Genomic DNA, 12,834 nt, shown 5'->3' with positions numbered 1-12,834 from the left:
TGTCCTCAGGTGATCCACCCATCTCGGCCTCCCAAAGTGCTGGGATTATAGGCATGAGCCACCACATGTGGTCCCATTATTTATTTACAGGTTTGCCTCTCCTGTTAGATTGTAAAACTCTGAGAAACAGGAACCTTGCATCTGGCACAATGCTGGACACATAGTGGACATTTATTAAATGCTTGTTGAATGAATAAATAACCTAGGAAAAGGTTCCAGGAGGAGGAAATGAAATCTCTACTTCTCTCTCCCCAACTTCTTCATTGATTGTCCTTCATCGTCTATTTTAGGGAACTTCTCTAAACTATGTCTGGTTAACTGATCTAACTTCAATCTGACTATCCTTCATCCAGCTCCCCTCTAATATTTCCTGACTTCATTTAGTTACTCATTCTAGACTCAGGATCTTGCCTGTTGCCCAAGCTGAAGTGCAGTGGTGTGATCATGACCCATTGCAGCCTCAAAGCAATACTCCCGCCTCAGTTTCCTGAGTAGCTAAGACTGCAGGTGTGAACCACCTTGCTCAGCTCCCTGACTTTAATATAGTTATATGTAAATTTTTGGTGCTGCAAAACAAGTAGCACTCCAATATAAATTTTCTCAGCAAGGTAATTTACTTCTATAGAAGGGTGTGTCTCATATATGGAGCAATGGTGAGTGCACACATGGACAAGGGAAGAGAAGGGGTTCTTATTCCTGATGCAGGTAGCCCCCACTGCTGTATCCTTCCCCTATTGGCTAGGGTTGGACCGCACAGTCTAAACTAATTCTGACTATTTTAAAGAGAGCAGGAGTATGAGCTGAAGTGGTGGGGTGGGTAGTTTGGTGGGAAGATGGCTATGGATCGGGTCAGAACAGGTGACCAGGGGTGACTCAGGTCAAAGCAGGTGACCAGGGGAACAGATGTGAACTACTGATTAGAACTGGTGGGAAAGTTGTTTACCAAAACTAGAGGCAAGGGAGTACAGAGAATCAGGAAGCTAAACTTTAAAAGGGAGAATTAAAGAATAAGGGAGCTAAACATACTGATGTACTGATTATTTGAAGAGAAACCTGGAGTTCACTATATCTAACATAGTTATTCTCAAATTATATTATTTCCCTTTCAATTTACATTTCTGACCACTTCTCAATTCTTTCTGTAGAGTAACTCTTTCTCCTCATTTTCTTTTTTTTTTAGGTAGGGTCTCACTCTGTCGCCCAAGGTGGAGTGCAGTGGCCTGATCACAGGTCACTGCAGCCTCAACCTCCCTAGGTTCAGTGATCCTCCCACCTCAGCCTTCCAAGTAGCTGGGACTACAGGTGGGAGACACCATGACTGGCTAATTTTGTTGTTGTTGTTTTTGAGACACAGTCTTACTCTGTCATCTAGGCTGGAGTGCAATGGCACCGTCTTGGCTCACTGCAACTTCCACCTCCCAGGTCCAGCAATTCTCATGCCTCAGCCTCCTGAGTAGCTGGGATTACAGCCACCGGCCACCACACCCAGCTAATTTTGGTATTTTTAGTAGAGACAGGGTTTCGCTATGTTGGCCAGGCTGTCTTGAACTCTTGTGCTCAAGTGATCTACCTGTCTCGGCCTCCCTAAGTGTTGGGATCACAGGCATGAGCCACCGCACTCTACCTAAATTTTGTATTTTTTGTAGAGTCTGGGTTTCACCCTGTTGCCCAGTCTGGTCTCAAACTTCTGTGTTCAAGTGTTCCACCATCTCTACAAGAAAAAATGTTTTTAAAAATTAGCCGGGCGCGGTAACACGCGCCTGTAGCAAACTCATATTTCTTACACATTATGTAAGCCACCTTAGGATACAGTTCTCAAGTGAGTCCCCCTTTTCGGCACACAATTCTCCATCCCTTCATTGCTCAAATCTTTCCTCCATGGCTTTGTCCCCACCCCCAGTGGTGCATAACTTTTGTTGATGACAAAAGGTGGCAAACTTCTGTCCTGGGGATAGGTAGGTCAAGTTTTAAGAAATGGTTATTTTCAGGCTATGCAGGAGAATGAGACTTCACCATCAAGCCTCACTAGAGTCAAGCTTGATGGTGAAGCCCGCCTGGAGCCAGGCTAGCAGCGACACTGTAAATGACAATCCTTTCTTTTAAACTCCAAACCTAACTAAGCCACGCGTCTCCATGCAAAGGGTAAAAGACTGAAGAGGGGGTGGGAAAGGATATGAGACGGAACGTAGCGGGCCTAGAAGGCTTCCAGCGCGTCCCAGTGGACCCTTCTTGCCCCTGAGAACTTCTGCCCCCAGTATCTCAGGGGTTCTGACAGACCGACGCCTGCCAGCTACGTGAGCACGTGGTGGCGCGCGCGGTGCTGGGGGCGGAGCCCAGCGGGTATCTGGGAAGCGACGCAGGACGTGCGTCCGTGCGTACGTGCTCGCTCTCGGCGGCGGCGGCGGAGCGGAGAGGCCAGAGCCGGAGACCGAGCTGGGATCGGGCCCCGGGCGGGGGCGGTGCGAGCGGCGCCAAGCAGATCTTAGGGGCGGGGACGGAGCCGGGGCGGGCGGGACTGAAGCGGAGCCCGGGAACGGGGCGGGAGGTCCCAGGGTCCCGGGTTGGGGGGGTGGAGCAGCACTTCGTCGCCGCGGTGGTGCCGGGACTCCGGCCGCAGTGCCGCCGCCATCACGGACTTCCTGTGGGACAAGCGCACGGGCCTCGCCGCCAGAACGGTGAGCGCGCGGGCTGGCTGGCCGCGGGGCCCGGCGAAAAGATGGCGACCGCGGGGCGGGCGGGGTTAGGCTTGGATTGGGGGCAAGGGACGGGGGCGAGATTTGGAGAGGAGGAGAGTTGAGACCTATGAAGGGGCAGAGTAGGGAGATGAGGAGGAAGGAGGTCGGCCTGCCTGGGATGTACGGAGAAGACCTATAGGAAACTTGGGCGGAGCCAGAGTAGAAGGGGTGATAAAGTAAGGATAAGAGTGGTTCCAGAGCTGTGAAGGAGCAGAATATCAAAGTTGGACTCAGGAGTCCAGTCAAAGCTGAAGGGGAGGAACCATGTCACTTGCAGCATGCAGGAAGAATTTGCCTGTAGGAGTTCTGGATTTTCTGAGTAAGGAAAAAGCAAACGATTTCGAACTTGAGAAAGGTAGGCTAGAGATTCTTTGAGGGTAAAGTACTGTGAGGCCATTTGATGGTAGTGTGTGGTGAGATGGCATTTATGTGACTATGCTAATTAGAATGGATTACCTGGGAATATACTGTGCTTGCCTCTTAGTATTTTACCGGCCCCAGTTACGCCAATAATGCATCAAATGCCACCCTCCTCAATTTGGGGAGGTTGGGAAGATAGGATGCAGAATGGGAGTCAGACATTGGAATCATTAAACCTTTTGCATACCCGATTCTCATGCACCCGCCCCCCCAACCCAGACTTCTGTCCCTGAGCCTGTTTCGTTTTACTCTGCCTTCCTATTCTCATCTTCCTGGATTGTGACAGTGATTTTTCTCTTTTTTCCTTGAAGGAAAAAAAGATTTGTGAACCATTCCATTAACTGGAAGGTGGCCAGCTCTCAGCCAAATAGGGCTGATATTAATTAAAAACCAGTTATTGTCTACGTCTTAAGAACAAGAGTGGAGGGGCCAGATGGGATGCTGACGGTAGTTGGTGGCCTACTGCATTAAAAGCTCTCAAGGGAGAGTCGACCAAAGATGTGAGAGATGATTAAGTTACTTCAAGGGGCCCGACCCAGATCCCTGGAACTGATAGTATTTGACATTTACCTGGTATATGTAGAAACCTGGGAGACTGGATTTCTACCCTCAGGACACTGATAGTTTACTTGGGGAGATAAGAGGTACTCTTAATGACTGTACAACATTGATCATAACTGTAAACCAAAGCTTTATTCTACTGGCTTGTGAGAAACTCAGCATCACACAAATCTGTATCTTAGATCCTGACCAGGGAGGAACTGTGGCAGTCTCCATCGGTCATCATACACTTTCCCCTGTAATGAACTGTGTGTCCTAGACCTGAAAGTCTTCATGGAGCTGTGTCTGGAGAAAATAAGGATAGAACACTTGAGCTGAGTGGGGGGTAATGAGGGATGCGTTTGGGGGCTTACTAGAGTTTCAGCCAGAGTTAGTAGGTGGCTGCACTCCAATAAGGAGGAATTGTAAGTCCAGAGGAAGACTGAGGAAGTTGTGCCTGGTAAAAAGAGGCAGAAATAAAAAAGCAGATCCATGCTGTAGCTTGGCCTTAAGAAAAAAGAGAGTCAAAAATGAAATTAAAAAAAAAAAAAAAGGAGAAAGCGGCTTAGCGTCTTTGGAGCAGCCACTCCTTGGAGGAGACTTCTGAAAACTCAGAACTTTCCTGTTTCCACTTTCCCTTCCTTTCCAGATGCCTCATCCTCGAAGGTACCATTCCTCAGAGCGAGGCAGCCGGGGGAGTTACCGTGAACACTATCGGAGCCGAAAGCATAAGCGACGAAGAAGTCGCTCCTGGTCAAGTAGTAGTGACCGCACACGACGGCGCCGGCGAGAGGATAGCTACCATGTCCGTTCTCGAAGGTGAGGCCTCAGGAAGAGAAACTCAAACACAGGGTCACTGGCTCGTTCATTTGTTCAGCAAATACTTACTGGTTGTATGCTGAAACCATTAAGTAGGTGGCTAACGGTAACGTCAGGATAGATAACCCAAGAAGCCATTTGTGCTGCAGTGTTAAGTGTTCCAATACATAGTGAGGAACTGAGGATGGAACCAGTGGGTTTGGTTAGAATGGGGCAGGCTGAGAAAACATTGCAGAGAAAGTGACATCTGCTTATGTCTGGAGGACAAGTAGGAGTGGGGTGGGGAAGTGTCTTGGCAGAGGGAAAGCATGTGCAAAGGACTGGGAGCTACAGGTAACTAATAAGCTAACAGATAAGACATTAGATCTTTGTGGTTTCAATGTTTTATTTTTTTGATAGACTTTTTTTTTCTTAAACTATACTTTTACGTTCTGGGGTATATGTGCAGAACATGCAGCTTTGTTACATAGGTATATATGTGCCATGGTGGTTTGCTGTATCCATCACCCCTGTTATGTACTTTAGGTATTTCTCCCTAATGTTATCCCTCCACCCCCATTTTATAAAATTTTTAAATATTATTTATTTATTTTTGAGACAGTCTTATTCTGTTGCCCAGGCTGGAGTGCAGTGGCGTGATCTCAGCTCACTGCAAGATCTGCACCCCTGGGTTCAGGCGATTCTTGTGCTTCAGCCTTCTGAGTAGCTGACACTATAGGCATGTGCCACCGTGCTTGGCTAACTTTTTTTGCATTTTTTTTTTTTTGAGACAGAGTTTCACTCTTGTTACCCAGGCTGGAGTGCAATGGCACGATCTTGGCTCACCACAACCTCCGCCTCCTGGGTTCAAGCGATTCTCCTGCCTCAGCCTCCCGAGTAGCTGGTACTACAGGTGCGCACCACCACGTCCAGCTAATTTTTGTATTTTTAGTAGAGACAGGGTTTCACCATGTTGACCAGGATGGTCTTGATCTCTTGACTCCGTGATCCACCCGCCTTGGCCTCCCAAAGTGCTGGGATTATAGGCGTGAGCCACTGTTTTTGCATTTTTAGTAGAGACAGGGTTTCACCACGTTGACCTCAAACTCCTGACTTCAAGGGATCTGCCTGCTTTGGCCTCCCAAAGTGCTCGGATTACAGGCGTGAGCCACCACACCCTGCCCAGTTTTAGTATTTTAGTGGCGTGTTCAGTGGAAAGAATGAGTTAGAGATGGTTTAGAGCAAGTGTGGATTTCAGTCAGGAAAGCTTGAGAAAGAAATAGCTCTTTGTTTCTTTGTATCACTGTGTTTCTTTGTATCACTGCAGCGGGGAGAAGGCCCCGAGAGGCAGTGGTCCTGCAGATACCTTTTCAGAGGTGTTGGTGACATGGCAGATGTGCTTCATTACCTCACTTCTCTGGTCCCTTAGTCCTCTCAATTACTCAATAAGTGTCTGAGAACAGTTTTCTAGCATTACTCTTTGTCCTCACCAAGGCAGGACCTCGTCACAGGGTATGGTAGGGAATGTGGTCTGAACAGATACACCTAATGGGTGTTTGTTATCCAACAGCAGTTACGATGATCGTTCATCCGACCGGAGGGTGTATGACCGGCGATACTGTGGCAGCTACAGACGCAACGATTATAGCCGGGATCGAGGAGATGCCTACTATGACACAGCCTATCGGCATTCCTATGAATATCAGCGGGAGAACAGCAGTTACCACAGCCAGCGCAGCAGCCGGAGGAAGCACAGACGGCGAAGGAGGCGCAGCCGGACGTTTAGCCGCTCATCTTCGGTGAGTGCCAGCCCAGACCCTTCCTCTCCCCACTCTTCTGCAGGCCCTCTAGGACTCTGGTAAGTGAGAAGTATCCTTGTTCTCAGCTGAGCGTTGGGGCATGAACACTGAGGTGGGCACCGAGTTTGCCTACTCTCTTGGAAACTCTACGACTCTTGAAGGGCCCTGGAATCTGCTTTGGAGATGGATGGGCACAGAGCATTTGTGACCCCCAGTGCTCTCCCTGGCATGTTGGGCTTATTATACTGGGAGCAGCTCCTCCACCCCAGTGGCCTCCACTCTTTAATGGGGACCTTGCTTGTGAGCTGCCTTTTTCCCCCAAGCCCTGGGCTCTGTAGCCCCCTTGGCAGGCGGGCTTGGGTGGGGGCAAGGGGAGATCTGTGTCTGCCCAGAAGGACGTTGTGTAGAGCATGGGGTTGTGGGTGACATTGGCAACAACACCACTTCTCTGCTCTGCCCATGCCTCTCCCTGTTTCTGTTTTGGGTTTGGGGACTTGGGATTATGCGCCGCTCTCTCTTCTCACACCGATCCACCTTACTGCATCTGACGTGTTCCCTTCCACTGTCCCCCATCATCGTCTGTCCCCCCTGGCTGGGCGCCTGTGACCGGTGACCCCTCTACCACCCACCCCGCCTCCCTCCGGCCCCCGCTCCGACACCTGGCTTGCTCCGACCCCCCCTGCCCCCCGACAGCAGCACAGCAGCCGGAGAGCCAAGAGTGTAGAGGACGACGCTGAGGGCCACCTCATCTACCACGTCGGGGACTGGCTACAAGAGCGATGTACAAGCCAAATCGTAACAATCCTATAGCCTGTAATGGTCCCATAGCCATCCTAACGTCCCAAGCCAACCTGAGTCACAGCCTCTTGCCTTTTCTCAGTGGTGTTGTTTATCTGGGTGGTTTGAGTTGCTGTTGAGAATTGACCTCTGTTGTCCACTCCCAGCTCTCACGGCCCCTGGGTTAAAGGTGGTGGGAATCACGCAGGGGTTTTCTTCCCCTGTGACCATCTGTATCTGTTCCCCTTCCTTCATCTCCACCCCAGGTTGCTGTCCCCTTTTTTCTTCCAACTCAGCTCATTCCCCACCTTCTCTCCCTCCCTCTCCCCGACCCTGCTGTCTTTCATTTCAGATGAAATCGTTAGCACATTAGGAGAGGGAACCTTCGGCCGAGTTGTACAATGTGTTGACCATCGCAGGTAACTGTCAGCCCCTCCCTACTATGTGGGGATAAAGAGATGGTGGGGCTTATATGGGGCCTTTTTGCTGATCAGCCAAAGGCAGGAGTTCTTAGTTCCTTTATGGCCCTGTTCTATTTGAGACATTCTTTTTTTTTTGAGACGGAGTTTCACTCTTGTTACCCAGGCTGGAGCGCAATGGCGCGATCTCGGCTCACCGAAACCTCCGCCTCCTGGGTTCAGGCAATTCTCCTGCCTCAGCCTCCCGAGTAGCTGGGATTACAGGCATGGGCCACAATGCCCAGCTAATTTTTTGTATTTTTAGTAGAGACGGGGTTTCACCATGTTGACTCGGATGGTCTTGATCTCTCGTGATCCACCCGTCTCGGCCTCCCAAAGTGCTGGGATTACAGGCTTGAGCCACCGCGCCTGGCCTGAGACATTCTTGAGAACCCAGCAAAAGCCTCTCCTGCCAACCTACAGGGGTGGGGCTCGAGTTGCCCTGAAGATCATTAAGAATGTGGAGAAGTACAAGGAAGCAGCTCGACTTGAGATCAACGTGCTGGAGAAAATCAATGAGAAAGACCCTGACAACAAGAAGTAAGCAAGCAAGGAAGTATGTGGGGAGGCTAAGAGGCCCAGCCCTACACAGGAGAGACTTCGAGACCTGGTTTAGGCAGACAGGAGAATTCTAGACCTTCTCATCCATTCATCTTTTGTTCATCATCTTAGAGTAGTAGAACATCAGGGCAGGAAAGGGGGGCCTGTGCCTTCCTTAATCCACTCACCATTGTATTCAGGGCAGTTAGATTGCTCTTTAGTTTGGACCTAGCCTAGAATGGCTTCTGTAGAGATATACCCTGGACAAAGCCCTAGGACTGAGGGTCAACATCATCCAACAATGAATTAAGCTTTTATAAGCAGAATGATGCTGATGAGGCCACAGACATTTATGCAGTAATATTTTCACCTACATTCACAGTCCAAAAATAGAATAAGGACATTAAGCCAAGACATGAGACCAGTAGGTATAAACAGCCCAATGGTGGCTGGTGATGAATGAATGTCAGGAGTTGGGCTGGGGTTGCGGTTTAGGATGGACAGTTTGATGATCTAGGATCTATACTGTTTGGAGCTTGGCACTCAACAGCTCTTCAGTAGTTTTTTGAACTATTTAAAATGATACAGGAAAATGTTTTGAAGCTTGGCAGGTAGTACCATTTTTCTTGGGTCTGGCAGAGGCTATTCCCTAGCTGAACTGAATTTTGGTGTATTAACTGGCATGGTTTTACACAGGTATATAGAATCAACAGCTATGAAGTCCCTCCTTGCTGGAGGGCTGATGGGCAGATGGGAGCTCATCAGACAACCTCCCTCCCCTCATCTCTCTTCTCAGCCTCTGTGTCCAGATGTTTGACTGGTTTGACTACCATGGCCACATGTGTATCTCCTTTGAGCTTCTGGGCCTTAGCACCTTCGATTTCCTCAAAGACAACAACTACCTGCCCTACCCCATCCACCAAGTGCGCCACATGGCTTTCCAGCTGTGCCAGGCCGTCAAGTGTGAGTGGGGTGGGCTGAAGTGGACTCTGGGGCAGCCGTTCCCTTCATTGGATCTCTTTGTCTTGGTTATGCACTGGTGAAGCCTCTAAACAGTCAGCTCTCTATTATCTGCGGTTCTTTTATTTACTGTCATCGTGAAATCTCTTCTGACTTAACTCCTTGACTCATGTCTTTACCGTCACTGATTGCTCTTACTCTACACCTAACCTAGTAGCAGCTAGAAGAGAAAGCCTTTGGAATCAAAGCACTTAATCACCCTCCCCCTTTCTTTTCCTCCCCTTGTTGGGAAAGCATCAGACAGTAAACAGATGAAAATACACTCCTTGGGCTAAAGGCTTAATATTTGTCTGGGATGAGATGTTCATTCACAGTAAAGCAGATGGGAGCACAGAGTATGTAGTTCATCTAAGGGGCAAGGTGGAGAATTTAAAGAAACACATCATTCCTCTTGAGTCATCAAAACAAAAGTTTCACAGAATTGAGTTCACATAATGTCAGCTAGACAGGTGCCAAAGTGTGAACACTCTACAACTCAAAGCTAACTTTTTTTTTTTTTTACATCAATTGAGATACATATGTATCTTATATTAAAAAGAGCAGGGCTTCTTAGACCAGGCATTCCATTTAGATATAGAGCAGAAAGCAGCCCTAGTGATTCTGGACCTGTCTCCTCACTGGCTTTGCCCTAGCTAACCAGGCCAGGGGTCAGCTGATACAAGTTAGCTCTGGCCACCTGCACCAAGTCTGACCTGGCCTTCTCCCCTACAGTCCTCCATGATAACAAGCTGACACATACAGACCTCAAGCCTGAAAATATTCTGTTTGTGAATTCAGACTATGAGCTCACCTACAACTTAGAGAAGGTAAGTTGGATAGGGTCTGCCCATGGTTACTGGGGGCAGGCAGCTGGGGCACTTGGCCTCTTGCCGAGCTCTTTCTTATTTTGTCCTCCCACATTTTCTTCCTGTCTGGCTCCAACTGGGCAAAACTAGATAGGTTGAAAGGGTGGGATCTCTTAAGACTTAAATTGGAAGAGAACTTGTACAAGGGACTTCAGATAACTTTCCAGTTGGGTGAAAGCTTTTAAGATTCTTGGTTTGGACTTTTTTTTAAATTTATGTTTTTTTGTTTTTGTTTTTGTTTTTTTTTTGGAGATGGAGTCTTGCTCTGTTGCCCAGACTGGAGTGAGTGGCACAACTCAGTTCATTGCAACCTCTACCTCCCAGGTTCAAGTGATTCTCCTGCCTCAGCCTCTGGAGTAGCTGGGATTACAGGCACCCACCACCACGCTTGGCTGGGTTTTGTATTTTTAGTAGAGGTAGAGTTTTGCCATGTTGGCCAAGCTGGTCTTAAAACTCCTAACCTCAGTTGATCTGCCTGTCTTGGGCTGCCGAAATGCTGGGATTATAGGTGTAAGCCACAGCACCCAGCCTGTACTTCTTTTTTGAGATGTATAGTCCTATGAGTTAGGAAAGCTCGGCTCCCTTGACCAACTGGAAATAATGGAGATCTCAGACCTAAAGAAGCTCTCCCTCCCTTGATCCCTTTGCTACATGTTATATATTTTTAGCAAACCCCTTTGCTACATGTTACATATGTTCAGCAAAACCTCTTTGCTATGTGTTAAATATTTTCAGAAAAACTATATATGGGGCAATTGGGTATAGTCTTCAGATGCTTATAGATATGCACACTGTTGCATAATCATTCCTTAATCCTTTTACTCCCCAGTCCTAAAAGTATTCTGCGGGATGTGGTGGAAGCAGGAAATTTCCCAGGGTTTGTCAGGGCAGGCAGGAAATCACAGTTGTTTTTTTACGGTTCAGAAGCACCGTAGGGAATAGTGGTAGAATCTCAGTGGTGCAGAGAGGTTCATTCTCTTCCTCCTCTGCTCCTAGAAGCGAGATGAGCGCAGCGTGAAGAGCACGGCTGTGCGGGTGGTAGACTTTGGCAGTGCCACCTTTGACCATGAGCACCATAGTACCATTGTCTCCACTCGCCATTACCGAGCACCAGAGGTCATCCTTGGTAAGGGAGGGCAAGGCTGTCCGAGTGTGTGAGATGATGTGGTGAGAGTGGGGCCACCTGAACCTCCTCACACCTTTTCCTTCCCGTTCTCACCCAGAGTTGGGCTGGTCACAGCCTTGTGATGTGTGGAGTATCGGCTGCATCATCTTTGAGTACTATGTGGGCTTCACCCTCTTCCAGGTAAGTGGCGGGGTGTCTTACTTGACCACCTGGCATTCTTCTACCTAGTTCCTTTGTTGTCTGCTGAGGACTTGCCTACTCAGTTCTGCATCTTCTGGCAACTGGTCCTCAGCGTCCCCTTTTTAGTCCCATGCTCAATTCTGTTTTTGTTTCCCAGACTCACGACAACAGAGAGCATCTAGCCATGATGGAAAGGATTTTGGGTCCTATCCCTTCCCGGATGATCCGAAAGACAAGGTGAACCTTGAGTGGGTGCTAGTTAACCCTTTTCCTCTTCTCTCCACAGAATTAATTGGTCTATTTCACATCATTTTCTTTTTCTTTGACACCTCCTCTCAACCCCAGTTACTTTCAGATGGGGAAATATGGGAATTGTAACAAGGTTGACCTTCTGATTCCTCAACCTCCCCTTCCCCTCTAGAAAGCAGAAATATTTTTACCGGGGTCGTCTGGATTGGGATGAGAACACATCAGCTGGGCGTTATGTTCGTGAGAACTGCAAACCACTGCGGGTGAGCTGGGCTGGGGATAAATAGTGCCCATCATCCAGAAATCACTTCCTTCTTAGGGTGGTTTGCCTCTGGAATGCTCTTCACAAATAGAGGGTTAGGAAAGGAGGGGAGGAAAGCTGAAAGAAGACATCTTTGGTCAACAGAGGAGAGATAAGAGGGAGTGGTTTTGTGGAGGGAAGGAGGTTAGACAGCCTAACCTTGAGACAACCAGAGATCAAAGCAATGTCCTGGATTCTTTAGGTCAGACAGAAAAGAATAAACTACCTTTGAAGAGCTTACATTTTAATGAGGAGCTAAAGAAGATTCATGAAGTTGACAAGGATATACAAGTAGAAAGAACTTTCAAAGATTATGGAGTAATTGTGCTAGTGGGAAGGTAGGTTGAGCTATAATATCAGAAACGTTGGTCCTGGTTTGGTCGTGGTAAGGTAGCCTTCAAATTGGCTGCAAGCAGAGCCTTGGTTCTCCAATAATGAAAGGTAGGGCCTTGAAGAAGGCAGGGCTTGTAAGGCATCCTGCCTCACCTTTTTCCTGCCCTCCTCCACCAGCGGTATCTGACCTCAGAGGCAGAGGAACACCACCAGCTCTTCGATCTGATTGAGAGCATGCTAGAGTATGAACCAGCTAAGCGGCTGACCTTGGGTGAAGCCCTTCAGCATCCTTTCTTCTCCCGCCTTCGGGCTGAGCCACCCAACAAGTTGTGGGACTCCAGTCGGGATATCAGTCGGTGACGATCAGGGCCTGGACCCCACTGCATCTCTTATAACAGTGGGTGTCCAGTCCAGGACACTGGTGCTTTTTTATACAAGAGAACAGAGCCAGAATTCACTCCTTCCCCCTGGCTCTCTATATCTGTGAATATGTGAAATAGTGTAAATATGAAAGAACTTGTACCTATCACTTCAACCCCTGCCTTGTACATAATGTTATTCCATCCACACACTTTCCACCCATCCTCACCTGCCCACTCATATGGAGTTGGATGGGGGCCGAGTGAGGTATCCAGGTGGCATCTATCCCATGTTTTATAAGGAATTTTGTACAGTCTTTGTGAAATAAAATGATGTGCTTCATTTGACCCCCA

The 12,834-nt window shown here is 48.4% G+C and overlaps 1 protein-coding gene across 8 annotated transcripts; it reads left to right on the top strand.

Moving 5' to 3' along the window:
* The first annotated feature begins 2,371 nt into the window (after positions 1 to 2,371).
* On the top strand, positions 2,372 to 12,834 carry CLK2 (CDC like kinase 2). 8 transcript variants are annotated; one of them, XR_013529408.1, is made up of 14 exons: positions 2,372 to 2,675; positions 4,345 to 4,514; positions 6,064 to 6,292; positions 6,986 to 7,073; positions 7,422 to 7,488; positions 7,951 to 8,067; positions 8,864 to 9,030; positions 9,799 to 9,893; positions 10,929 to 11,058; positions 11,156 to 11,238; positions 11,396 to 11,475; positions 11,660 to 11,750; positions 11,991 to 12,126; positions 12,299 to 12,834. XR_013529408.1 is itself a non-coding variant. In XM_008984549.4 (14 exons), the coding sequence occupies exons 3-14, from the start codon at positions 4,345 to 4,347 to the stop codon at positions 12,479 to 12,481; spliced, it is 1,500 nt and encodes a 499-aa protein (XP_008982797.1). In that variant the 5' UTR covers positions 2,372 to 2,675; positions 3,467 to 3,655; the 3' UTR covers positions 12,482 to 12,834. The 8 variants fall into 8 exon arrangements, 7 of the variants coding, with proteins under 7 accessions (XP_008982797.1, XP_008982800.1, XP_008982799.1 ...); XM_008984549.4 differs by lacking the exon at positions 11,991 to 12,126 and adding an exon at positions 3,467 to 3,655; XM_008984552.4 differs by lacking the exon at positions 11,991 to 12,126 and having other exon boundaries at positions 6,067 to 6,292; positions 6,989 to 7,073.

The sequence above is a fragment of the Callithrix jacchus genome, chromosome 18 (assembly GCF_049354715.1).
Source record: "Callithrix jacchus isolate 240 chromosome 18, calJac240_pri, whole genome shotgun sequence".
Taxonomy (NCBI): Eukaryota; Metazoa; Chordata; class Mammalia; order Primates; family Cebidae; genus Callithrix; species Callithrix jacchus.
The sequence above is the reverse complement of the archived record's forward strand: the minus strand, read 5'-3'. Positions and strand labels throughout refer to the sequence as shown.